The sequence below is a fragment of the Coturnix japonica genome, chromosome 2 (assembly GCF_054131305.1).
Source record: "Coturnix japonica strain WE chromosome 2, WE-NBRP24, whole genome shotgun sequence".
In the NCBI taxonomy this organism is placed as follows: domain Eukaryota; kingdom Metazoa; phylum Chordata; class Aves; order Galliformes; family Phasianidae; genus Coturnix; species Coturnix japonica.
The window spans coordinates 87,913,705-87,941,229 of NC_140664.1; the positions used below are offsets into that span (position 1 = coordinate 87,913,705).

A 27,525-nucleotide genomic window follows, 5' to 3' on the forward strand; every position below is an offset into this window, starting at 1 on the left:
GTTTTCCTCCTCCTCTACAGCTGTCAAATTTCCCTCACAAAATGGGCTCTCTCCATTCTCCTGATGAGAACTTGCCACATGTGCTCCAACTTCAATTTATCCCTTTGAATGTAGATGACCAGAAATGTGCATGGTGACCAAGGCACCAGTGAAACCTCATCTGATCTGGATCCATTAACTGATTCTGCTACTCCAGTGATGCAGTGACCATTTCACACACCTCCTCTTCATTATGATTTTCCTGCTCATTTTCTACTGATGATCTCTTGGCCCACAGCTGAATTTCCTGCTGTTAGTTCCCAAATGCAGGCCCACCTAGTACTTCGTATTATTAAATTTAATCTAGTTGCTATTACTTCAGTCTTCAAGGTCATGCTGTTCTTGCCCTATAACATCCCACTCTTTTACAGTACTAGGACTCTTAACTGTACCATCAACAATCGTCATTATAGCAGAGACATTCTGTTGCCCCATAACTGGTAGAAAACACTAATAAAGGCAATTATTCCTTGGAGAGCTACCCAAGAAATTGAACCAGCAATCTTCCTCAGGCCTGATACTCACTGAAGTCACCCCAGCTGCCATCTCTCTTTGTCTATATTTACAATTACTTTAAAAACTCCCATCTCCTCCAGTTTTGTTTCTTTTCTATTTGGCACCACAGCAGATGTTTTTCTTTAAATTAAAAAAAAAAAAAAAAAAGCAGCTTTTCCTATTTAAATCAGTTTTCTTTCCCTGAACAGCTATCAGAACACATTGCCATCACATACCAAAGGTTAACAATGGCACATTAGCTATGCTAACAGGGTCTTCAAAGGCTCTACACACTATTTTGTTATATTAATCTACTACATTACTGATTTTAATGACAAGCTGCAAGCTGGCAGGTTTCTAGTAGCTCAGCTTTTTCCTGTCTTACAGATATAGTCACACCTGAATTTGATAAACACATTAGCCTGCAACTTTGTATGCCTTAAAAAATAATAATAACAAGATAAAAATCATCTATTCCTCTCCTTCACCTAACATGATCACAAAAAAAAATAGCTTGCACTTGTGGATTCTGGGTTTCTTCATTTTCTCCCACACCTGCTCCTGGAGCACATTATCAGCTGCAGCACAGTTCTTCATCCTTTGAACCAAGCCACCTGGTAAAGGTCTTGGTGATCACCCACACTGTAAGGTACCAAACTATACCTCCTTCAAGATCCAGTTCCTTGCCTAGGATATTCATTCCTGATAGTCTAATTCTCCTTGAACTTGGAAAAAAAAGGTAAGTCCCCTTCATACTTCAGATCCTGAGATTTCTGCATGGTTCACAATAACTCATCCATTCTTTCCTGTGCTGCAGGAATTTCCCTGGCATCCATCCTGATCTCCTTCTCAAACATCTAACTGTTTTGGCACCACTTAACTGCATATCTTAACAGTAATTTACATCAGGGTTAACTTTAGACAATGCAAGTCCCAAGCAAGATGTGGAAATGAGACCCTGGACAATTCTGTAAGAAATCCTTTATTTTCTATAAACCCATCCAGCTTGCCAAAAACAGCTGTCTTCCAAGAGCTCAGACCACCCCCCCCACATGCTCCTCTCCAGTTCCACATCCTTGAATTTGCTCACCTCCAAACATAAATCTAAGTTTCCTCAGAAATGCAGAACCCATGTTGCCTCAGGTGCCCCCAGACAAACTGCAGCCCCTCAGCTTAATAAGGAAGCTAATTACCACGACAGTCCACAGAAGATCAGCTGTGCAGGCTTCTATCCTTCAGCACACAACAGACTTACATGCCAAGAAAGTATGGAAAAAAAAATAAGAATAATAGATACTGAAAAACTGGCCTAGACTTCATACATGAGTGTTGCTCCAAGGCTGGAATCCAACCACCCTACAACAACTCCTCCTGCATAACATCATTCCATAACAGTAATTCCTGTGAGGAGAGGATGAGGACATTGGACTGTCCAGCCTAGAGAAGAGTAGACTGAAAGCCAGTCTCATAGCTGCTTAAGTAGGGAAACAAAGAAGTGTACCAGACTCTGCTCCTGGTCACCAGTACCAGGATGCGTGGGAATGGTGCAAATCTGAGCCAGGGAGCATCAGGCTGGAAATCAGTAAGAATTCTGTAATCATGATGGAAGAGGGTCAAATACTGGAACAGGCTTCCGAGAGAGATGGCAGGTGCCCCATGTCTGTTTAAGAGACCTTTGAACAATGTCCTTATTAATATGCTTTAACTTTTGCTAAGCCCTGATGTGGTCAGGCCATTGAAGTAAATGATCTCTGTAGGTCCCTTCCAATTGAACTGTTCAATTCTCTCTTAATTCAACAAAGAAGTTCTTTAGATTCAGCTCAAAAACTAACATTAGAATAAAATAGCCAAGCACATTCTAAACACGGGGCTACATGGATAATTTCTTTTTTGTAAATCAGAAGTGTCAAATCCCGCTTGAAGTAATTTGAAGTAATTTCTGTGCTGTAACTGAATATAGACAAGGAGGATCACATCTGGTGCCTAAGCTGTGCAAATGCATTTATAACTAGAGTTGAATACCAAAATCCAGCAATGATAGAATTCATTAGACCAGTATAATGCTGTATAATTACTCTCTTTTTTCTTTTTTTAAAATCATCCACTGTGTGCCTGAAGAGCTCATCTTACCCCTTGATATATTTACACACATCCTGTATTAAAGGCTGAGGAAGTATTAGATGTGTCAAAGGATGACATGGAATGGAAAGGCAACTATTGTACAATAATTGTACCATCAGGGAATCAAAGGAAACAAAACTATATACTCATTCCCTGGCATATATTTTACAGATGGATACTGGACTTACATTTGTTAGAAAGCTGAAACTTCCTGTCAGTAAGGAAAAATCCTAATATTACAAAACCACCTTCCTCCAACAAGCACTGTTTCCTCAGCTTGCCCAATAAGTGTTTTCAGCTTTCCACCCCACACATCACCCACTGACTTTGGCACAGATCTTTCTAAACATCTCCTCACAGAAGCCAGCACCATGCACTATCACTCACACCTCAGATTTGGAAAGACCCACCAGCAGACAACTGCTATCTCTCAGGCACTACATTACTTCCTTTGCTTTTTTCCTGTCCATCACAGGGAAGTGCCTTGTGCCTCCTGCCAGACCTCTCATACAGACATTTTCTAATCTCAAACAGTCCTGCCTTCCTCCCTTGTAAGTCAGTCTCACACATATAGGCCCTATCAAAACATCCCAGTTCCCTGAGCCACCAGGGCAACATGAGAGAACTGCCACACTCTGTAGTGACAGTTTGTCAGATAAGAAGGGCATTTACCACCACTACTCTAATTTTTCCATGGAGAGCTTTCCACATAGGTGATGCTCTCCAACTCCTTTCCAATGCACCTGGCTTGTCTTCACCATCCATAAAGAGGAGGGGAGCTTGGACTAACTGAGGAGTTAAGCTAACTGGAAAGATTAATAATGCAAACAATACTGCAGTTTGTCTCCTCTGGTGGATGGGTTTGTTGATGCCCATGAAGCTGGATGCCAGCTCCAGCCTTTGGCAAAGTCTCAGCAGGCGATTACAGGGCCAGCACAGGGCTTGCAGACAGGCCCAAGGGATAAAGCAAGAGCCTTCAGCCGCCTGCACCCCATTCTCAACACTGCCAGATCCACACACCCAATAATGGCTTTCTCTCCAAAGCTGTAGCTGTGGCTGAACAAGAGATGAGGAAATGCAGACAGATAAAAGCAGTCCGCAGGGACAACAAAAGCAAGCTGAAACCAATTATGATTTGCACTTATTTCATATCAGCCCACAGGACTAACACAAAAAACACCAGCACTGACCAGCCCGCTTCATTTTCAATTCTCCATTTTTCATGGAAGTTATTTGAGCTATGTGCCTGCAGGCACAGAGGGAGCTGCTCCACATTAAATATATATTGAATTCATAACAAAAATACTCTCTCTGAAGTGGTGCTTTTATTGTAAACAAAAGCTGCAAAAGTTCACACCTGAGGTTCCTCCAACAACAGAAAAAATTAGCATTTAGCACATAAAAACAGCCGAAAGGAATATAAAAATCATCAAGCCACAACCTAAAGGATGCAGCGGTGTCTTTCAAAGGGAAAAGTTTTGTACGCATGTGAAAGAAAAACACATTCTTTCTCTAAACGACGGTATGGGGTAAATTTATCTTTCAACTGTTTACCGGTACAATTAAGAAATTCCATCTTTTTTTACAAGATCGGGATTTGGAAGATATGAAGGATGTGCTGGAAAGAGTATTTTTACACCCTGCTAGACAAACTTAGCTTGTAGTTTGAAAAAAAATAAAAACTGAAAGCACTTTAGTGCATGAACTGGTTTTTTTTAAGTTAGCATTTTGATCATTTCCCAATTAGTTATTGTGACAAGGATATATCTGAAACAGAATTAATTTAAGTTTGATATCAATTTCTTTTCTTTCACAAGAAGCATAGAGTAACAAGAAAGAGACCCTAATGAACAAAGCAAAAAGTGTTTTAATTTCACAAAACGTAAACCTTAAAGAAAGAATCTGTCAGTCACCTTTGAGGAAGGATTTTTTTCAGATTTGCTTTCATGTATAATTACAGGGGAGAACAACTATTATTGAGCCACGTATGCTTGATGCAAAGCAATCAAAACACCAACACTGTAGGACTGCACAGCAGTACTACCAGCTGCTTTCCCTCCCCCCCCCATCAAACCTGGGATTAGCCTACTCTGTATGATGTCAAGCTCCCAGAGAGATTTCCATATTTCTGTAGTCTGTCTTAACTGACACCAGATAAAAACATACCTACAGCCATCACCAAAACAGCACCCCAAGGGAAAAATAAAAAAAAAAAAAAAAAAAAAAAGTATTCTAAGGCAGCAACTTCTCGAAGTGGTTAAGGGCTGCTGTACCCCAGTCCTTCTCCTGCCAGATGATGAACACACAAGCATGTTCCAGTTAAGCCAGATATGGGCAGTGGGGTCAGAGCTATTTGGAAGAGCCCTGTCCACTAGGTGAGACAGCTGCTTGCTTTCAAATATCCTGTTCCCAAGAACCTCTTGCACACCAACCAAGGAGCAGATCAAAGCATCTGATTCCTTGTGCACTGGCAAGCTGCTCAAGGACCATGTCTTTCCCAAGAGCTCTGCAGCCCTTCCTGCTGCGGATGGCTGACCCAGTCACCATGATGTTACAAAAATGCCTACGGTTCCCTAAGAAATAAGCACAGTAGAACAAACCACCTTAGCAGACTAAAGAAAACAACAGGACTGCAATAGCAGAATCCATTTTAGACATCTTTCACGCCACATAATATTAAAAATATGGCTAAGTACATATCTCTATCTAAGCCTGAAAGCTTTAAATACTTTTGTATGACGTCTCACAGCTGGCAATAAATAAATGAGTCAGCAAAGTTAAGACCAAGTGAAATACCTACCCTTGATATCACAAAGATACAGGGACACCCATGGTGAAATGGGCATCTAGAAAAAAAAGTATTACACTTTTAAGTGTGGCCTGGTTTGATAGTTCCAAATACTTACTGAGAAAAAACAGCAAGAAAGAAAAAAACAACAGGAAAGCAGAGTCATGGATAATTAATATCTGAAACTTCCAAGAAAATAACAATACAGAAGTCAGTCACAGAGGTGAGGGCTCCAAAACTAATATTATCAACATACATCAGCAATTTAAATCATTTGAATCAAGGATGTTATAGGAACAAGTTGCATACTTAAAGTTCAATATTTGCATAAGTCTTTGCGCATTTCAAACAGAAAATCAGAGAAATTGATTCAAGATAAAGACCCAGAAGGCAGCACAGATAGAATATTGCAATTTAAATCTTATACTGAACTTGCACTCAACTCAGAATTTTCAGGGGATGTGTTTGTATATTTAAAGGTATTTTCCATCCTATAAGGAGATCTGCAGTATTTACTACATCAACAGCATTTCCATGTTGAGAAAATGCTTTCGATTTCCAAAGCATAAAATATCAAAGCAAGACCCTTAAGGTACATACATCTTTTTTTTGCTTATGAAGTTGGTGCACGAAATCTTAGCACAGAAACACTTGGTCACAAAAACTTTTCATGAGATGTCCCACAGAAGTTAATGCTGACACTTTTGCAGGGTATGGCTCTTGAAAATCCAGGCAGTAAAAATAAAATTAATAACAATCTTACCTGGTCCCAAGGACAGATGATTCCTCCAAAACACATAAAGAGATATCCCATGGCAACAAGACATACCCAGACCACCAGCGAAAATATACGGAGCAGCTTCTTAAAGACAGGCTCTAAGCAGACAAGGATAAATATAGCAAAAAAAATTGCTAGAGCTGTTGGAACAGTTATTAAAAATGCCACGTGGTCTTCAATTTCCTGGAAACAAAGGAAAATGAAAAGGAAGTTAAAAACTGATGTACTTAAAGGTCAGACAAAAATAAGATACTCTTAACTGATGCTGCACAGATATTTCAGAAAGACATGAGAATACGAATCAAATGTCAAGTGATATGAATCAAAACAGGATTTCCGTCAATGTAGGAAGCTGTAATTTGGATTAACTTCACAAATAACCATTAACCACCCTAATACTTCTTTTGTTAAATTGAGATATATATTAGTTGAAGTAGACTAAAAAAACTCACACAGCAGTAATGTGGTAGGCGTGAAGGAATAAGTGAATTAAAAGACAAGGCAAATCCAATCTGCAGAAAGCAGTACAAGCTTTTCTGCTCCTGAATTCACAAGATCTCTGCAGCCAGTATGGTTTGCAGGTTAAATTGAAGAATGCACCTCCCAAATGGACTATGCCATCCCTAAGTCCATTAGAGTATAATTTTTTTTGACAGAGATATCTATCAGGTACTATCTATCTTGCTTCCGTTTGAAGCATTCAGTTGGATGAATGGGTTACAGATTACATGCACCATCTTTTTCCTAGCAAGTGCTTACTTTGAAATGTGCAGGTAACATGCAGAGTAATGGCTGGAACATACCTCAAAGAGAGATTTGGAATAAATCTAAATTTATTTACAGAACCTGTATAAAAGTTACTACACTAACATGTTTAAATCATCTAGTGATAGAAGCATTAAAAAAGTATTTATTACTGTATTTGTTCAAAAGTATCCCTGATTGAAGTACAACAGCTCTATATCAAAGGTGCTGTTCATTCAGGCAGGCAGCTTTTAGTTCTAGCAGCAATTTTTCCACAAAAAAAGGACTGCAAAAGCAGGCCCCAAATGCTATCGCTGCAGCAGTATAACAACCTCCACAAGGCACACTGTATGCAGGAATGCTTTACCTCCATTTCTCCCATTGGTGAAATCATGGGGACAATCTGAAAGCACCTATTTGATCATTTTTCAACACTGATGCAATTATTTTCCTCCAGTTTTATGATGTTTCTCTCTTTTTCTTCATAAAAGACAAACTACGCAACCCGGTGTCTATAAGAGACACGTGCTGTAGCATTTTTTCACGTTCTTCCCCTATTGTTCGTGACTTTATCACGCATGCTCCACACACTTCTATGCTTGTCAACTGCTTCCAGCATGCTCACCTGCTGCCACAAGCATGCCCACACCTCTGGCCAGCACCACACCAAGCAGGAGCCACGAGCTCAGGCATACATATAACCAAACCTCGAGCACCAGACTCTGGACTTTGACAGGACAGGAGCTGATCGACTTTCTGCCAAGCTCATTAGCTGATACACCATATGGCCCATGCCATTAGCTGTCAGCCATATGGCTTCTAGAGCAGAGTGACAAACTCCCCGGCTGCTGGAAACCAGTGGAAACACAGCTATGAGAGCCTCCTTCTGATCAGGCAGGGCAGACTGAGGGTAATCTTTTCTGTACCCTCAGCTATCACCACAAAGCCAAAGAGAAAGACAGTAGCACTTTTCAGAACTAACACTTGCCTTTCTCATCCTTAAAACAACACATTTAAGCTACCTTTTCTTCTTTTGTTTACGACTCCATAATAAATGGGGTTTTGTTCATCCCCACCCCTGAAGCATGTTTCAGTGAACATCATGATCAATTTCAGTCCAAATTGCATCAAAAGCATTTAATTAAATTGCTTCCATTATGCACTTCCAGGTGGGATTGCAAAGCTCCTGCTACACACTGAGAAGTGAGACCCCTCCCCATGGACAGGACAACGTCACTCCTTTCCTCCCTTATGGGTGGGACATTACAGCATTGTCTGTCATACAGTGAAGGTTGCAGGCACAAAGAGGAACCCACATAATCCTGAAGAAAGACAAGATTCAGGAAACAGGGACTTAAATAATGTCAAATTTGATAACATCAAATTAATTGATTGTTACAGTGGTATTAATGAGCTACCACGAATTTGACAATATGCTTCTCCATTTCAGTCATCCATGGGTACATACTGCTTTCTAGGATGATCTCACTTTATAACAAGTGAATAACATTCAGCTTCCAGTTTACAGCACATGTACACATACACAGTTACATATTTACTTGCATATATTCTCTCATTAGATCAATCTATCAAAATTTTGTTTCAAATTACAAGCTAATCAGCCAAAATAATTTTTATTTATTTTTTTAAGTGTAAACAAACCTCAACACGTGGATGAGCCATTTGGATCACTAAATGTAAAATACATTCCTACTTTCCTCCCTTCACTGATTGCCTCTTGGAAAGTTTTGGTTTGGTTTAAATATATGCAGTTAAAAAATAAAAATAAAAAGATTCCAGTATATCAGTTTCTCATTGCATGTATATGAAAGCAGCCTCCCTGGCTTCAGTGGGACTTCACCAAACTGACCTGACTCCAAAGCCACAGCTTCCAAGAAGCCTAAGGTATTTACATCTCACTATACACATTTTTTATCTAAAGTAAAAGATAAATTTATGATAGAATGTAGTAAGCTGTAGGCAATTTAAGTATATGTATGAGGAAATAATTACCTGCAACTTTAACCCGTTCCAGAAAGCCTCAACACATACAGGAGACTTTTCCTAATACTGCCTGTAAAATACATGCTAGTTTTAGGCCAAGCGGCAGGCTGCCTGACATGAAATTTTATTCTCAAAATTACTTTCAACAGTATTTTTCTATTACACTAAGGAAGTGAAACATTCAAAGAGGAGAACATTCAGAGCTTGGAACATCCCGATCAGTGTTTGCAATCACCAGTGTGTTTAGCAAGATAGAAGATGACAGTAGGTACAAGGACAATTCCCAACAATTAAATGTTCTGTTTCCCAAGGATGGAAAAAGAACCTTATACAAAACACTTTCCTTCTTTTTTATTACTACTCACAGAAACTAAAATATACCAGAGGTAATGGAATTAAAACTATCAGCATGACACTTTCAAACATAACGGTTAGGCCTACAGTACATGGATCTTGCCTGACAGCTCTATCTTTCTGAGCGTTTGCTATCTTGCTGCCTTTTAATCACTGAAGAAATATAAAAGTCTACAGTTAGAAATTGTTCTAACCCCCATAAGTATGTACAAGTAAGTATGTAAAAATATTGTTATCATCTCTAAAATCTGAAGAATCACTTCCACTAATCTTTCCAAAAGCTACAACCTTCTCTCATTCCTCATCCTGTTCCTTCCCTTTCCACATAACAGTGTTCCTTCCATTTAATTTTAAACAGCAGAGCTGCTGTAGAGCAATTCATTCTTTTATATAAGCCACACAGCTAGATAAAGTACCCTATAAAAATGAACAAACAAGCATTTACAATAACAGTCTCAGCATAAAATCCCCTCCCATCATCTCTCATTCTTTTGGCGCTTTTTCCTTTATTCTTGTCATCTAATGGAATTTGACACCAGTCTACACGCAGCAGACCCCTGCCGAGATCTGAAATACCACATGCTTAATCAGAATTAACTCAAGCCATTTACTATACTAAATCATTACTAAAATCACTTTTTGCTGAGATCAGTGAAATACTTCTAAATGAGAATATGTATTTTTTTAAAAGTGAGCAGTGTTCTTCAAACATCGAAGCTAAATAAGATTTCATATAAATACTGTAAAAAGTGTTGAGCATTTAAAAAAAAAAAAAAAGAATTGGCCTGAAGGACCATTAGCTCACCCACCTTCTCAACAAAGTAGGACATCTTCATTTAATCAGGCTGACTGAAGGAATCTGTTCCGTTACCTCTGTAGCAAAAATTGGCAATTTTTTCCCCAAAAAATCTTTTCCAAGTCTTGTGAGAATGAGAACTACAATGATTTTCAGAAGATGTCATCACCTTTCTCTTCAAAGAAGTACACAGCATTTCAGTTCTCTAACACCTCAAGAAATAGTTCTCTCCAAAGATGAAGACACAAAAATCTTCTGGGTGCTTGTAACTTTTAACCCGTATTTTTCTATTTTAGTGAACTTGCTTACAGCCAACTGCAGCATGTCATATGCTGTGTCATTACTGAGAGACACCAGCGCTCCCAGCCAAGAAGCTGTACAGCTTCATTTAGAATCTCATCATTTAGGACAATTGAAAAGTTTTGACTGACCACCTCAGAAATTTTTTCCATCAATTTCATCACTTTGAAACCATCTTCACTCCAGAAACAATGATTTGCCTTTAAAGCCAGATGCCATTTCCAAGTCTGTGTGGTATTTTCCAGACCTACAAACTAAGAAAAACTCCTCTGCCTTTCACATCTACTTTTATCTTTCATAAATCAAAGCGTTGCTCATACTTCTTTCTTCCCCTCCTGGTTAGAAGCTTTCTCATGTGCCTTTATATTTTAGTTGATTAATCTCTTGTTGAGCTTTCTGCAGCATGTTCATGGACATTAGCAACAAATTAATTGAACTGTACTTTTTAATCAAACTGTCCTGACTTTTATGTTGACAAAGAGCTTGATTTTCACCAAGAGATTTCTCCCTCTGATTCAGCATTCCCTCTTTGACTTGGTAGATCAATGGTAACAACATCAGGCTCAACATCCAGTTTCTTCACAGAGATTATTGTCTTGAGAAATTCACTTCCCTATTAATGAGTCAGAAGCACAGTCTGCACCTGCTGTTAGCAGACAGTGATGTTTGACTACTCGCCTGCCAGCAATGAGAACAGCAATCTGCACATCACATGCACAGTGAAATTTAGATTGTCATTACAGCTTCTAAACTGCTGCACACACGTATATGTAACCTGCAGGAAACAGTTCTGGATTCATGACCATATTCTAGATCACTTTCTATTTATTAGTAATTCTGGGACATCATCAGTATAACAATTCATTCAGATCCCTCAAGTGATGCTTTGACCACCTTGAATATTTCCTCAAACTTCCAAATAGTGAACTGTGTGCTATAAAATCCCCCCATATGAGAAGCTCGGTATTTTGCATCAATGTAACAATACTCGTGAAATGAACAAGAAGTATTCTTTGTTTTTACACCATCTGTCCCAGTTAGCACAAGGACAATAACTGTGATAATAAAATGACCAACCACTTAGGTCCTGGGAACACCCCTGTGATCACCTGTGTTATTGACTACAGTATCAAGTGCTTTTGGCCAGTGGGTTCTTAGTGAGTTTAGCCACGTAGGGTTGCTGTTCACCTTTTCCCTTGCTCAGTACAAAGCAGCTAAACCCAATTTTTTCCTAGTTTGTCTGATAGGAACGAGAGAAGCTCATCTACTTCAGTGTGGTATCAATGATGATCAGAAACACAGAATCTAAATTACCAGAGATCACAGGCTTCTCTGCTTAACACAAAAACATCAGACCTCCATATAACGAACAAAAATAGAGTGGCATAATTAGAAAGGGATAATCAGAAACAAGACAAAAAATGCTCACCTGCTTAGACTCGCAGGAAAAACTCCAAGAGGAGCAGTCTCCAGAAAGAAAGCCTTCCCAGGGGCAGTCAGCCCTTAAATGAGGTCTAGGAGAAGCAAAGTATTGGCCACTAGTGGAGAAAAACAACTGTAGTAGCTCTCTCATCAGTGCTTCTAAAAGAAATTAGGTTGACAAGCCTAGGTTCAATAAGCAGCTAAAAAAAATTAATTTAAATGGCAATTTGAAGAACTCAAGGAATCTTGTAGGTAGCTAAATTTAACCTAAACCAGAAAAGAATGAGTTTTGCTGGCACTTCAAAGGTCATAGGAAATCATTCAAACTGAAGAGGTTACAAGGACACAGTACATTAGAAGTTTCTTCTCCAAAAGAGTGGTCAGGCACTGGAACAGGCTGCCCAGGTAGGTGGTTGAGTCACCATCCCTAGAGGCATTCAAGAAACATTTAGATGTTGTACTGAGGGAAACGGTTCAGTGGGGAAACACTGGTGGTATGTGTGACGAGATGACCTCGGAGGTCCTTTCCAACCTTGGTGATTCTATGATTCTACATGATTTAAGACAAGCAATAACATAATGGAGACCTATAATTCCCAGTTACGGAGAAGGACAGAAGTTTATTAAACTTACACAAGAGAGAAATAGCAAAAAAAATCCGTAAGAGGCAGATTCTCTTTCTAAAGTTTGCAAAGAAATGAAACAACCATGTGAAAGTATACACATTTCTGTATAAACACTAAAAGCCTAAGAAAGACACAGAAGAAATAAAATGCCTGTTGTTAAACGGCATTATTTACATAACAGTCCTACTGAAAACTTGGTAGAAAAAAGACATTCAGTAGAATATTGCTGCTCCAGATAGAAAGTGTAAAGAAAAGACAGTAAGTCATACTCCAATGGGAAGTGAAGAAAGCTAAAATTCAATTAATAATCTAGGAGAATCAATAAATAACATTAAGTCCCTATGAATCCAAACAGTAGGCTGGACAGCAGAGGTTTATTGAAATATATCACCTAGAAGACTAATATCCAATCAGGATGGAAACTATATGAGATTTTATAAATACTGAGGTAAAGACAGACTGCCAAGTAAGAAAACACAACAGGTAACAGCATACTCAGTGACTCTCAGCTAGACTGGCTAAGGATCACATCAGCAGACAGAAGCTATGACTGTTGTTTAGGTCTGGCTCATGGAAGAGGCGGAAAAACAAACATCAATAACAACAAGACATTCACACAAAGAAAGAGAAAGCACTCATCTGATCTCAAGAAGAAGGAAGAGCTGGGATCATAAAATGTTACTGTTGAGAAGCTGCCTTGTAACAGTGAAGAAGTGAAGAACAAACAGTATCTGAACACAAAAGCTAAAAGGCAGAGCAAGAAGTTTACAGATTAAAATCTTCATAGGTGGCTATAAAAATCAGATGCTCAGACCAAAAGCCAATCATTTCCTCAAAATAACTTGAGAAAGATCAAAGCAAAGCCAGAAACACAATAATATAGGCCAATAAAAGAATCTGAGATATCATTTTTCACAGAGTGAAAATAAGTAGCAAGTTCATTTTAAACCTTAATCAGGAGTGGGAAGTCTGCTGAAAAGACACAAGCAAACAGATGATCCAGGTGTTAAAAAGAACGGAGAGATCAAACTGTAGCAGTTCTGTGTGCATCATGGGCTTGTCCTCATTGCAGAATACATCACACATCAAAGGGTCTGTCTCAAACTAAAGTGTTGAGTTTTACAGGCAAAAATAAATAAATAAATAAAAATTACAAACACAGAATAAAAGAAAAAACAAAATCAGGCCAACTGGATTTATGGAAGAAAGAGCTGAAAACTGTACAAACGTACCCCTCACACAAAAGTGCCCAAGTATAATTCTGTATACATTATAACCAGCCCTTGGTTGACTGTTAACATTTTGAAACTGAGATATTTGGCACGTCTAATAGGAAGGCCCATGAAAACATCACTTCTGTGCTCACAAGCAGTTAAAAAACAACCCAAAGCCCAGAACGTTAGTAGAATAAACAAGTGAGAACATCATAATGCTATTCAGTGAATCCTGAATACCACCAGCAGTTCTGGTCCTCCCACAGCCACCACTCCAAAATGAATACAAAAGAACTAAAAAGATATGTTTGCGAGGGTCAAAGCTGCAGCACAGTGGACAGATATTGGAATAATGTTTGCTTTCAATTTATCTTCTCTCTGCATGGAGCAAACATAGCTGTCCATTGAAACAGCTCTTATGATTTTTAAAGGTAGTGTCCATCCAGACCAACAAGGAGTGTCAACCACTTGTATGTAAATACATAGACAAAGAATACCAGAAGCCTAAGACCTCTCCTACATGGATTGGAATACAGAACAGACGCCTATCACGATCAGATACATAATTATTAGAAGCAGAGCCTGACACTTATGTATTTTATACAGATAAATATGTCCTGCACCCAAACCCAAAGGTAAGCAGCTTTTCCTCTTTATTATTTTTTTTTTTCCAATTCTCTCTTATCACATTGGCAGTTTTCTCTCTTTTCACTGATTCATAATCTCTCATCCTGTTAACTACACCATAAGCAATCTGTCGGTGCTTACAACTTTTTATTTAATAAGCTGGGCTTCAAAGGGCCTCCAGAGGGGCCAGGGAACTTGAACTGGACCATCATGCCTTTCAGTCACCTTGCACCACCTCTATCTTCTCTGAGGCTAAGGATAATCAAAAGTTGCTTTCTACCCTAACTCATTTACTAGCCTGTGAAAAACAAGACACAATTACTGGTGGCTGCAGCCTGTGCTTATAAAATTGGCCTACACAATGACTCCGGCAAGCACAGAAGATAAGCCACATCCCAGAGAGTAATGACAGTTAATTATGTTTTACTCCCTCAAGTGTACCTCACAGAAGAGAGCTGAGGCAATAAGCAGCAAAGTGAGTAAAAGTTTGTATTTTCATGAAAGCAATTATTTCTGGCTCTAGGGCTAATTGGTGTCTATGCACATCACTCAGACTTTTCCTAAAGTAAGTGTAGTGATCAACATATCTTCCTTGCATGCTTTATTTCTGCACGTATTGATTCTGAATCTTCAAAAATGTGGCTTAATAACTTAGTTTTAATAACTTATTTAAAACATCTTTTGAGATGTTCTCGAAACCCTTACTATCTTTACTATCAAAACAAACTTAAAGGAACTCTCCAATGCATACTGTTATTTATGCAAAATCCAAAAACATGGATAGGTGAAGGTGAATGTTTTTATACAAACGGTATGTTTTATAGTGAAATTTATTCACAATGTAACATAGTTGAAAGAGTTACACTGGCTGAATCTCTAGGGTAATACATTACTTCACGGGACTCAAAGACATGTTTCCCAGCTTAACTGTACTGTAGCACATACCGTAAGTGAAGTTATGCCCTTCCTCACATCCTTGTAGACCCACAGAACTTGGAAATTCTGGCATACTGGTTCACTTCTCTGAGCTATTCAGTAATGACAGCTGTATTTGGATAGTCACTGTCAAACTGAAGCTAAAGGGCAGCATGCCCTTCCCACTTTAGTCCCAAACTGGTAGCCTGAGAATCTGGACTTAATCAAGAATAAATGCCAAGATTGGAATTGTTTAAAACTAAGGATCACAGAATCTCAACCATGAAGCATATGAGTTTCAACACAAGAGAAAACAGTGCATATTTTCAGGTTTGTTTAATAAAGAAAAAGGTAGGCTTAGGCTTATTTCTCTGTTGGGTCTTTTAAAACACATTTTGCAAGAATATTCCACAGCTTTTACATATCAGCATTAAAAGGTCACATGAAAAATAGTTTTAATATTGAGAAGTCACACAACTGTCATTGTGTAATTACTTTTCAAGCTTTTCCAAAGGTTGGGCAATTACTTCCTAAACACGGCTATCTTTATGACAGAAAAAGTTCTTAAAGTTTACTCCCTTAAGAACATACCCCACTCTCTCATATGCCTGTCAAACCCTGAAAGTTGAACCAGGAGCCGCTGCTCCAGCACTTCAGAGCACACCTCCTGGATCAAACAAACCTTAGAACTAGGACTACAGATGGTGGAAGGAGCAGATACAGAGAGGCCAGATCTGAGGGCTGCTTCCTCTGCTTCTCTCAAATGCCTGCCTGGACTCGCCAGAAACGACATATACATTATGCAAAGATCACTAAGAACAAGAGAGTTCTGGTTAGAGAAAAAGACTAAGTAAATGTTTTGATACAGGTTGGAGAAAGAGACAACAGGGAGGATAAGCGCAGATACTGCCTCATACCCCTCCACAAAGACAGTTCAGTGGCCTCTTGACCCTTCAGAACAGTCTAAACAAAGTTTAGTGTCAGGGTATTATAAAAATAAAAACAAAACACCTGGAGCAGAAAATGTGTAGAGGTGTTCCTTTTAGGAGGATCAAGGGAGAATTTTCCAAGGAAAAAAAAGGTGAGGGAAAGGGGAATAGAATTCAGCTGACTCGCTGATTTCATGGTCCAGAACCCTAAAAACAAGTTTGATTAATTGACAGATTCCCCTATTAACATATCAATACGGCTTGAGCCGACTCAGTTCTTACTAAAATGTGTAGAAGCCATTGTTTCAGCAACTGGGATCACCACCAGGTTATTGCTGGGAATTGAGGCACAGAATGAAAGATTAAGGGTGCTCAGCTGCAGTTGTTCCCATGCCCAGCCACTCCAGAGATTTGCAGACAACTTCTACTTGTATTAAAAGTCCATGCTGCCATCAGCTTGAAGTGATGTTCCACACAACCTGGATGAATCCAGTGACTGCTATCATTATAGCAAGAAGTACTCTCATCCACAGCAGAAACATTGCAACTGGCATGTCTAGCTTATTTCTCTGAGAGACTTCATGACAGCTCCACCAAAGAAACTGATTTACTTTTCTGAGAGTTTTAGGACTCCTACAAACAAGTCAGATAGCTTCATCCATGACAAGGAACTTGAAAACAATTTTAAAAATGTTTAAGCAAGATAACCAGATATTCACTGGTTCATGGCAAATCCACCATGAAATTGCCATAGATGATTTGTGTATCAACACACCTGGCTCGATGCTGATAAAGACAGCAGAAAATCACCACCTAATTCCCACTGCACCTCAGGAAACAGCAGCTGTAGCCAGTTTATCTGCTGTCACTTGTGTCAGCTGCACTAATGATTAGGAGTTGTGGATCCATGGCTTGAGTCACAGCTGGTGACCTAAATCAGCTTTCCATTGATAGAGTATCCACAAAGCTTTCACCTGGTAAACTTACAGGTCAAGGCTCACTGTGGTGCCAGTGTAACCACACCCATATTTTTACCCAGCTCTTACTCAGCATTCAGGTTATTCAACATGAAGGATGACACAAAGCTAGGTGAAGAGAAGTTGCCACAGGCACCTCATTATCTGGATGGCTGGTTAGGGACTGGCAAATGAGACAAGCTTTTAGCAACATTAAAAGCAATCACAGATGTACTGGGAGTGTCATTAACAAATGAAACAAGTGCCCAGGCTGATATAGTACTGAGGAACTAAGCCAGACACAAAGCAAGGTAAATCTTGACTCAGACAGGAAGCAGCATCAACATTTATGGGCCTGATTCAAGAGATAATACTGACTACAAAAGTCATACAAAGATATTATTGGAGAAAACAACTGGCAGGGAGGACAAATCATGAGTCTGCATCAGACAGCCAGCAGCGATACCTGGAAAAATATACTGTGATTTTATGATGCCTAAAGACAAGAAGAAAAAAAAAAAAAAAATGAAACATGGGATCCCCTCACAGAACAGTTCAACATATAGCAGACTTTCAAGCAGAACTGTAAGCTCACAGCTGGAATTATTGAAAGAGAAGACATCATAAATAACAAAATTTTTGCTTTGAGTTCTTCATCTTGATAGGGGCATTAGTAAGAGCTTAAATTAAGACAAGATAGCATACCTTGTGGGCACAACAAGCACACAAACAGTCTCCCTTCAGCTTGATCTTCAACTCATGTGGATTTTGCTCCTTCATTACCTTTTCTGTGCCTTAGTTTCCTTTTTCATAGGAATGGATACGCTGGGGTTTGAAAGCAGTATAGCAGATGCTTTGGCTCACTTTTAGTCTGCAAGAATTCCAAGCCTTGTGTATTCTTGGATTTGGAGAAGACCGTTGTTGCTCTTGAACCAAATGTGCTGTAAATTATACAGGGCTGATCCTAAAAGATTTCCTGAAATTTGCATTACAAATGAACCTACAACACAGCTGCATTACTCTATACAATTAGTTATAACAAAGCACTTCATTAACAGGGATATAACATCACCACAGCACCACTGCGATGACCTGTTGGTGTGGAGGAATGAATTTGTAGATCCAAAGTACTAACAAGGACATTACCAGAATCGTGCAGCAAATGTCCATCTGCAGACACCCTCATCACTTGAGACACTGTGATGAGAATGAACATGTCTCTCCTTTCTGCTATTTTAAGCTGTGTTTTCCACATGGACTTGAAGACATTTTCCCCTTTATTTTAGGATGAAATTCTGATTGCGGCAATCTGGAAGAGTTCTAGGTTCAGCTGATTGGCCAGATTTTGCCAAAAGTACAAGGATTTCTTTTAGGCTCATCACAGGAAGGGAGGATTTGTTGTCATTCTAATCATGGGCCCAAAAAAGGCACTCGCCTGAGATGTTCACAGGATTCTTCTGTGCCTCTTCTTTCTGTGCAACTGGTTTGGAAGACAGGTAATAACTCCACCTCAGAGACAACAATTAAGCAGCTAACAATAAGTGACTTTATAGTGCTTGAAATGAGGGAATGCATCCCAGTGTCACATCATGAAAGTACTGTTTGCTCAACACATGCTTCACTTGACCACTGGTATCTTCCAGCTCCACAGCACATCAACGACAACATCTTAAGAGCTTCACAGAGTCACCTGTAGCAGCAAGAATTCTTAAGGCAGATAAGGGTACAGACCTACTGAGGTCAGGCTTGCAGTGTTTCAGAAAAGACCACTGACCAGACTGAAAGAGATATGTATCTCACAGTAGATTGGTGGTCCTTGAATTTTGGGAAAGCGGAAATAAAGTCTTGACAGACTTGGGTCTCACTGAACCTAAACCACAAGGTCCTTAGCAGAGCTAAGTGATTCACATACCATGGGACTGTTTTTACTGAAGACTATATCTTCAGCAGAGTACAGTCTTTATGTCTAGAAAATATATAATACATACATGAACTACATATGTGAAAGATACAGCATTCTAATAAACTGTACAATTTGGGCATCAACCCTGTTTTCAGTCAGAGTTTTGTTTAACTGCATAAGAAACAAAACATCACAGCAGCAGATATTTCATATATGCTGATATTTTACATTAGGTGTTATCAAAAATATTAGTTTAATCTTTTTTTCTATAAATTGCAGGTATCATGGATCTGTTTTGACCAGAGACATAGCTGTTCTAGATACCACTAAAAATGGTGAGATGTTTTTAGTACTAAAAAGAAAGAGGGAGGAAAATAATGAGTTTGCCCTACACATTATATTATTAAAAGAGCAAGACAATAACCAGACAGAAAATGAACATGACGTCTGGCATTTCTAAGCACTGGAAGGCATTCACAGATTTGGGAAAACAATTTACTCTCTATCGATTAAAGCAGCTAAACATGGAAGCCTGATTTCATTTTGCCAGATTTCCATTCACGCCAGGTACCGAGAAATGCTGAGGATACTCTGACACAGGGAATTCAAAGGCTGATACGATCATTACATTATGCAAAGCTCCACGCTTTGAATGGTCATCTTACAGGTAGACTCTGGGAGTCTCGTATCGAGTGTGTGAGGAGATAGAGTGCTTAATCCCAAAGGTCAAAATCACATTATTTTCCTGAAACAAACAAAACCAAAAATCTCCCAAGAAACCAGTCTCAGCAGCAACAGCAGTCACGCTGCCTGAAAGAAAAGTAATCTCATTTCCAGGCACGCTTTGTAAGTAATCTTGTTTACTGTAATTTTGCAACAGCTTTTATAAATTTTTCATCTGAAACCGGGAAGACTACAGCTGGTATTCTGGCAGGTTGAAAGAGCTGAATAAGTGGGATGCCTCCCAGTGTGGTTGGCTCTGTTTGGAAGTAGTTAAGCAGACACTATTTATTTATTTATTTAGGTGAGGAGGAAACAAAGTCAGATGTCACTGTGATCTATTTTAACAACTGAATTAAAAATGGAGTGGAAGGAAAACCTCTCACTTCCATTGGGCTCAACTTCTCATAAGAAAGCCTAGAACATAAAACTGGTTCATCTTTCATGTATATCCACTTCTTCCTAACAACGTCCGAACCCACGTTTTGCATCCTAAGCTGTGTTTTGAAATAAAAGTGAGAAACATGAATCAAGTGTTGCAGTGAGTCACTTGGGAATTTTGTTTCCACAACAGGCTTAAGTAATTTTCAGCAAAATCTCCATTGCTTTGTACGAAATCTAAAGGAAACAACTGTTGAGAAAGATTTCCTTTAGCTTCAAATGCACGGCACAGACCTTCACAGAACTATTCCCTCTCACTTCCATTGTGCCTCCTTTACAGAAGTAAATATTCTGTCAAAGCAATTGCATACATGCATACAAATATGTGCAAAATAAAGACAAGGATAGCAGCATTGGCTCTCCAAGCTCAGATGCTTGTAAACTGCTTGACACTTGCATATTATCAGGCACAAAAACTTCAACCACGGTTCCACAGCTGTACAAAAAGAGCGTTCTTCAGCCACATGCAGGAGAAACAGAACTAAAACCTTCAGAAATATTTTCAATCCCAAACGCAACTAGAGCTTGACTATAATAAAAAGCTTTTAGGTGAACAACTGGGCAGACCTCCAAGAGATTTTGCCCAACATCCTGCGGCTGAAAGTCAGCACAGACAAGCTCTCTCTGCGCCTAGAGTCGCTCTCATCTACTGAATGGAAACTTTAAGGACCAACCCCACCTCTCACTCCACTCACCCTCTCAGTCGTGAGCCACAGGAAGATAAAGACTCAGGAAAAAGGTACTAAAAGCACTTTTTTTTTCCTTTTCCGGTATGTCTGGAATTCCAAATGCAGACTGAACTATAAAATTCACTCTTTCTGTAGCACTGCGCGTGGCAAGATGCAGTCAGCTCTTCGTTTTGTTTCCATAACTTTCAGTTAGTCCTCTGAACCAGTGTCATGCCAGCGCTGTTACTATGAATGACTTACTTTGAGAAATGGAATTATGAAAAAACAGCAGGAGTAACTTGTGACAACAAGCTGCAGGTTGTGTCATGACCAAAAAAGATGAAACTCAGTGCTAAGAGCTGTCAAACCCAAGTTTTGCTGCCTTGGCTGAAGGTAGCACTGCATACCTCTCACATCTGCCCATGCCTCAGCCTGGACGCGCTCCCACTGACATCGCTGGTCCCTCCAGCCCTGATGCACAAGTCTCCAGGTCAATGCACTTTAATTAAACACTGTTTAATTTGCATTTGGGTACACAGAGCTCCACAGCTAAAACATCTAAGCACAAAGCAACTGAATAAGGAGACACCACCGTTATTACTGGCTTCACCTGAGCTGTTTTACACCTGTTCTGCACTTAGTTGGAATAGCATTTATAAAAGAAAGCAGTGAAAGCATCAAGACAAATACCTGGAGGAAATAAGTCGACAGTTAACTCTAAGTGTAGCAAGTCCTACAACCACTTTCTTCAGATTGCATGACAAAAGTTAGGTCACAACGAGCAGGAAAGCGGGGCTTTCCAACCTTGTGATTCTATGATTCTATGATTCTCTGTCTGTTCAAGCAGTATTATGTGTAATGCCTCTAGGAGAGGCAGCGGGCTGTACCTGACCTACTTGTCCTCGCTCCTACAGACCGTTAGCTATATTCAACAAACATCAAGCTCCCCAGAAGACCTAAACTGGAATAAGAAAAGACAAAACCCGAGACCCCTCAAATCTCCGTTCGCTACTTCCGAAGCTTACGGCCGTGCAGGCAGCCCCTAAATCACTACCGGCAGCAAAACTCCGTGAGGAGCAAGAATGTTACTGCCCTCTGCAGCCTCGCTCGGCACAAGGGCAGAGCGGCCCGACTCGCAGGGCGAGATCCGCGATGCCGGCAGTCAGCGGCTCCCCGAGCAGGGAAAGCAGCGAGCCCCGAAAGCTCCCTCGAGAAAATGGGTCAAACGCCGGATAACTGTATCAATGCGAGGAGGGTCTTAAGAAAAGAACGGGCAGCTGCCCGCTTGCCGTCCAAACGTGACTACCCCTATTTTGGGGAGAAAATTTAAACCCCGCCAACAAAAGCAGAAGGTCAGCTGGCCGCTCTGCCAGCTGGAAGGAAGCAGAGCCAGCGAATTAAGCGAATTAAACTCGGAGCGCCCGCCGCTCCCTCCAGCTCCCTTCGCCTCCAGCCCCGCCCGCGCGCAGCGGGCGCCCAACTTTGCCCGGGGGGTCCCCGCTGCCGCCGTCAACTTCGCCCCGCAGCGGCTCCGCGCTCCGTCCCGTTCCCGGCACGTCTCTTACCAGCCCGGAGGCGAAGAAGACGGCGAGCAGGGCCAGGCAGGCGCCCATCACGATGAGGAGTAGGAAGACGATGAGCGGGTGCTGCTGGCTCATGCAATAGTAGGACTCGTAGAGCCAGTCCCGGGAGCGGGACTGCTCGCCGCCCGCCCCGCAGCCTCCCGCCTGCTCTGCCCGCTCCAGCAGGTAACGGCGTCTCCTCCTCCCCATCATCGCTTCTCGCCACATCGGAGAACCCGCGCAACTCCCTCAGCGCCGCCGCTGCTGCAGGCAGCCGGGGAGGAGAACGGGGCGCGCTCCCGTGCGGGAGGCGGAGAGGAGGAGCCGCGGCGGCATGGTGCGGCGGGCGGGAGGGCGGCCGCGGCCCCGCGCTGCCGGCCCGGGGCTGGGCACCGCCGGGAAGCGCCTCCCCGCGCACATGCCGCGCCCGCTGCTCCGGGCAGGGGGGGAGAGGCGCGCTGCCCATGTGTTCCCTCAGCGTGATGGGAGATGTGCGGGGAAGGATGTCTGATGTGGTTCCTACCGGCCGAGGTGTGTTCCACGAGATCCCTTTCCACGAGGATGAATGTTTGGTTTAAAGCCGTACCTCGATTTTTGTCAAAATTCGATGTTGAAGCAACAAGATACTTTTTCCCCGCCTTTAAGTGTGGCCCCTTGCCCTGTTCTGAAGGACTTGGTTACTCCTAACAAAGAAAGCACTCAGAACAAACTGCAGTATCGTCCCCAAAGTTTCCTGTCCATCGTGCATAGCGTTTACCAGCTAAAGTTTGGTGCTCACACAGAAGCAGTTCTCTTTCCCCAACCCAACTGACACCTCTAACCACAACACAAATCATCACAGAGCAGCTTGAGTTCAAAGAAACCTCAAAGCCCACCCAGCCCCATCCCATGGACAGGGCTGCCCCCCAGCAGCTCAGCTGCCCAGTGCCCCATATAACCTGGCCCCATGTGCCTCCAGGGATGGGGCACCACAGCTTCTATGGGCAGCTGTGCCAGCGCCTCACTGCCTTCTGAATGAGAAATTCTCCTCTTTTTTTAAAACCTCCCACGGGATACAATCCTGCCTCAGCTCGACAGTGAGAGGAAGACACCACTGTGACAGGGACATTGCTGGGACCCAGTGCCACTAGCGTGGCTCCTGGTGACAGAAGTAAAAGCCAACAGCAAGACGGACACGGAGCGATATAACACAACTGAAAGTGTAAAACAGGCTGTTATCAGTGGTCATAGATGAGAGATTTAGAGCCAACCATGAGCTAACCATGGCTGATGCCAAGCCAGGTAGGAGAGAAGGAAGGTAGCTAGAATGGTTAGGGACTGAAATTTCTCCATTAAGACCTGATGCTACCTTCCCCCTCTGGCATGTTCACATCTTCACGTGGAATAAGCTGTACATCAAGTAGCTTTGTAAGAAAACAGAGAAATCTATGTTATATAAAGCTCTTAGACCCTGTCAAGACACTTCCTAGTCTCCTGGGGTTTGAGACAAGGATGAGGTCTGACCTTCCTTGTCCCATTCCCTCCAGCTGCTGGAAGGCAGAAGAGTGAAAGTAGAGGAGCTCTGTTCTGTGATGCATGGCTGGGCAGCAGGAACAGCTGAGGAAGAAGTAGAAAGAAGTTCCAACTGCGCCCACTGTATTGGGAAAGAGAGGGGGAACGATTCTCAAGAGCAGCAGTGATAAGATTGAAGGATGAACATAAATTTATGTGGGGAGAACATTCTGGCAGAATTAATTGCCGGGAAGGAGTTAGTAGAGGTGGGTGTGAGAATTTTTGCAACATGAAAAAGCTTTACTTGCAGTCACTTCAGAAATTGTGGAGTTGGCCACCCTCACTGTCACATACACACATCTAGTGGGATAAGCAAGGGGAGGTTAAAAAATATGTACCAAAAGACAAACCAAAATCACAACATAAAACTTCTTTTAAAAGCAGAGCACAATATTTGGGATTTGGAGGCTTCTGAGTGTCAGTCTCTCACGGGTGGGAAGACCAATATATTACACATGCTTCTTTTAAATACAAGAATAATTACATGATTTTGCACGGACTCACAAAAGTGTAAAAAAATCAGAATGGGAAAAATAAAACATTTTCTATTTTCCATGTGAAAAGTACTTGAAGCTTACACAATATGCTCATGCAAATGACGGTACTGCTTGTCTTTCTTCCTCAAGCTGATTCTGCTCTGGTAGCTTTCCACTACTTTCTACCTCTCTGAACTTGAACAGAAAAAGCCTTTCCAAGGATTTGATAATGATGATGATGTCATTTGTCTGTTTTGGTGTTTCTTTCTTTGTAATGTCTGGTTATTAATATCTCATGCCTGTAACAACTAATTTCTCATTATATTAGTCTCATGCAGTTTCTTAGGAAATAAACTTATAATTCCACAGCAAAAAAAACTTAATTAACCCAAAGGTTTCCTAGTGGTATCTTGTTCCTTTTCAGAAAAATAAGCTCAGCATAAATCAGTCTCAGATTCTGAAAGACTCGACGTCAGGTGCTTCAACAGCTGCACTAGATGAAGCACTGAGTTACTTTTTATTCGACTTTGTCTTCTGTTCCACCTGATGGACCCACTCACCTACTTTCCCTCCCTGCACTTGAAACCGGCATCTTTCAGTTCATTCTTCAAACTCCAGCTGGGATCACACACATTAATATCTAGAACTCCTAGTAATCCTTAGCGCATATCTATAGTTAAAGAAACAGGTTCTGCATACGAATACCATGTTGGTATGTAATTAAAGACTGCAGCATTCTGTACATCAGCAGTGTAATTAAAAATGTCATAGTACCTAAATCCACACAGAAGTTGACCTTCTAATTTGAATGCTCTACTGTTTAAATTGCATATTAACTTTTTTATTTCAGGTTGCATTTAATTAAATGAACGTCATTACAGTCAAATGATAATTCTGACATTGTTGAAGTTGAAATGCCATATGTTTTTAAAGACCAATTTCCCTAGGTAGCCTACCGTCTGCATACTTACCAGGCTCTAACTGAAAGTAGATGTGCCTCAGGGAAAACGAAGGTGCAGTGAATTTACGTCCAGGGTTAAAGAGCAAATGACTTTCAGAAAATAACTGAAGTGCAATATTGCACAGTATTTCCCCTTATTTCTCCAAAAGAGTAAAATAACAAACCTAGTTCATAGCATTGTCAATCAATTGACATAATAAACAAATTGACAAATAAACAATTGACATATAAACTATCCACTGTGTATTTATTGGGTCTTCAGCAACATTGAAGATTTTACTTTTTGACCATCTGGTGTCAAAGCATTTGCTGTATCCCTCTGTAAAAGCAGAGCAACACAGAACAAAATTTTGAGGGCCACAGCTGCTTGTCTAAGCAAACACATGTCAGAGGCAGTACTCTTTACAGCAGCAGATTATCCTAGATAGCTTCCACCTAGACTATCTCCAGAACTCCCTTCTAGCCCCAGCTACATTGTGACTGCAACATTGCATCTTGTTACCAGAGTCAAGGGATCCGTGAAAGGTCCTAGGCAGAGAGCAAAATAGGAACATGAGATGCAGGAGACACTTTTGTTCCCTGCATATCTCTCTTTGCCTCCAAGGCTCAGTTAAAACTTTGTAAACCTGCATCACTCCCATCCTTCATTTTCCCATCCCTATTGTTTTCTCCTACATGGGACACTGGATTACCTTACAAGAGGCCCTGACAACAGGACAGCACATGGAACTTGGCCACCTGTGCTTCCACAAGTTGTCTGTGGCAGCATGGCCAAAGACAGGTCAACAAGCCTTGCTTCACCCTGGGAACACCAGCCTTTGAGCCATCCCTGCAATGACAATTGTGCCTCAGTACATCTGGGTTGTCCACAGCTCTAGGCTTAAACTTGGTGCAAGGATCCTGGCTTTCCTTATGACCTTGAAACTGAGGAATATCAAATCAGCGCTGGACCTGACAACATTAATTTTCCATCAAGGGTACACAATTTTTTCTTACTGATTAATATTGAAGACTTCTATTTTTTACTGGATTTTTCTTCTCAATTGATGTTATTGAGTTTGGTTGTTAGGACTTGCTCTTCCTAGCATTATAACATCAGCTGTGTTTTATTCCTCAAAAAACGATGTCAGAATTTGCTACGGAAATATGTTTGATTTCACACATCTGGAACTTGATGAAACTTCATTTTTATAAAGATAAATAATGCTTTGAGTTTTTCAACACTGTTGTGAATTACATTCTGGCTGATCTGTAATTCCCTGTCTACTTTTAGTTTTCTCCTTCCTCCTCTTCACATCTGGTATCTAATTTTGGTCCTCACTCATTCTCCGTACAATTTTAAGAGTAATTTCTCATAAGGTCTGGAGTTACCAAAGAAATTTCTTGAGATCCAAATGATCAGAAGATAGCACAGTATTCTCTGATCTTCCCCATTTCATCACAGATGGTACTTACATTGGTCATCTAGCCATAGATAATCTTTTTATTCAAGATTGGAGCAAAAAATAGATTAGTATTTTAGGTGTTTTAGTATCAGCTATCAGATGAATAGTGGGTCAGCTAACTCCACAGTATGTTTCAAGAAGGGAGTGAATATAAAATTATCCATAAGCACATTCTAGTTATATCTCTTGTAACTTGACCCTTCTTATTTTGATCATGCTGTTTTTTATACTCACAGTTAAAATTTGACTTATTTTCCAAAGTATGAACTATGTCACCCCTTTCCACTTTCAAGACACTGACCTCCCATTTATGTTTCCTTCTACCAGGACAGTTTGCACTTGAACACATGTGCAAAAGTAGTAGTGTTCTTTAGGAAGTCAACTACTTGCTGAAATAACATCTGCTTTCAGTGAGGAGATCTAGGGAAGGAGGAAGCAAAGGAATAACACTCCTGAGAAATTTGGAATGGCTCAAGTAGCTTACAAAATTCCAGCTGAATAAATTCAAAACCAGTACTATTGGCAGGACAGAAAAGACCTGTTCAATATACAGTAACAGTCCCAACACTCTAACAGTATTAGAATGCATAAAGAATAGGGGGATGAATAATTCAGAAAATATAATAATGCCTTTTATTGATCATACAGCTCTGTCTTGAGCTATGTTATGCTACTTATCTTGTAAAGAAT

The 27,525-nt window shown here is 40.7% G+C and overlaps 1 protein-coding gene across 5 annotated transcripts in view; it reads right to left on the reverse strand.

Moving 5' to 3' along the window:
- Window positions 1-22,690, reverse strand: part of ADCY2 (adenylate cyclase 2) — a 200,500-nt gene extending 177,810 nt beyond the window's left edge. For all 5 annotated transcript variants that reach the window (XR_014942851.1, XR_014942852.1, XM_085537920.1 and 2 more), the window contains exons 1-2: window positions 22,406-22,690; window positions 6,207-6,404 (exon numbers count right to left, since the gene is read on the reverse strand). Coding sequence is in view for 3 of the 5 variants with exons in the window: in XM_085537920.1 (XP_085394046.1) it covers window positions 6,207-6,404; window positions 22,406-22,630 (423 nt within the window). In the remaining 2 variants the exon portion in view is untranslated. The remainder of the gene's footprint in view (window positions 1-6,206; window positions 6,405-22,405) is intronic.
- Between the last annotated feature and the right edge of the window lie 4,835 nt (window positions 22,691-27,525).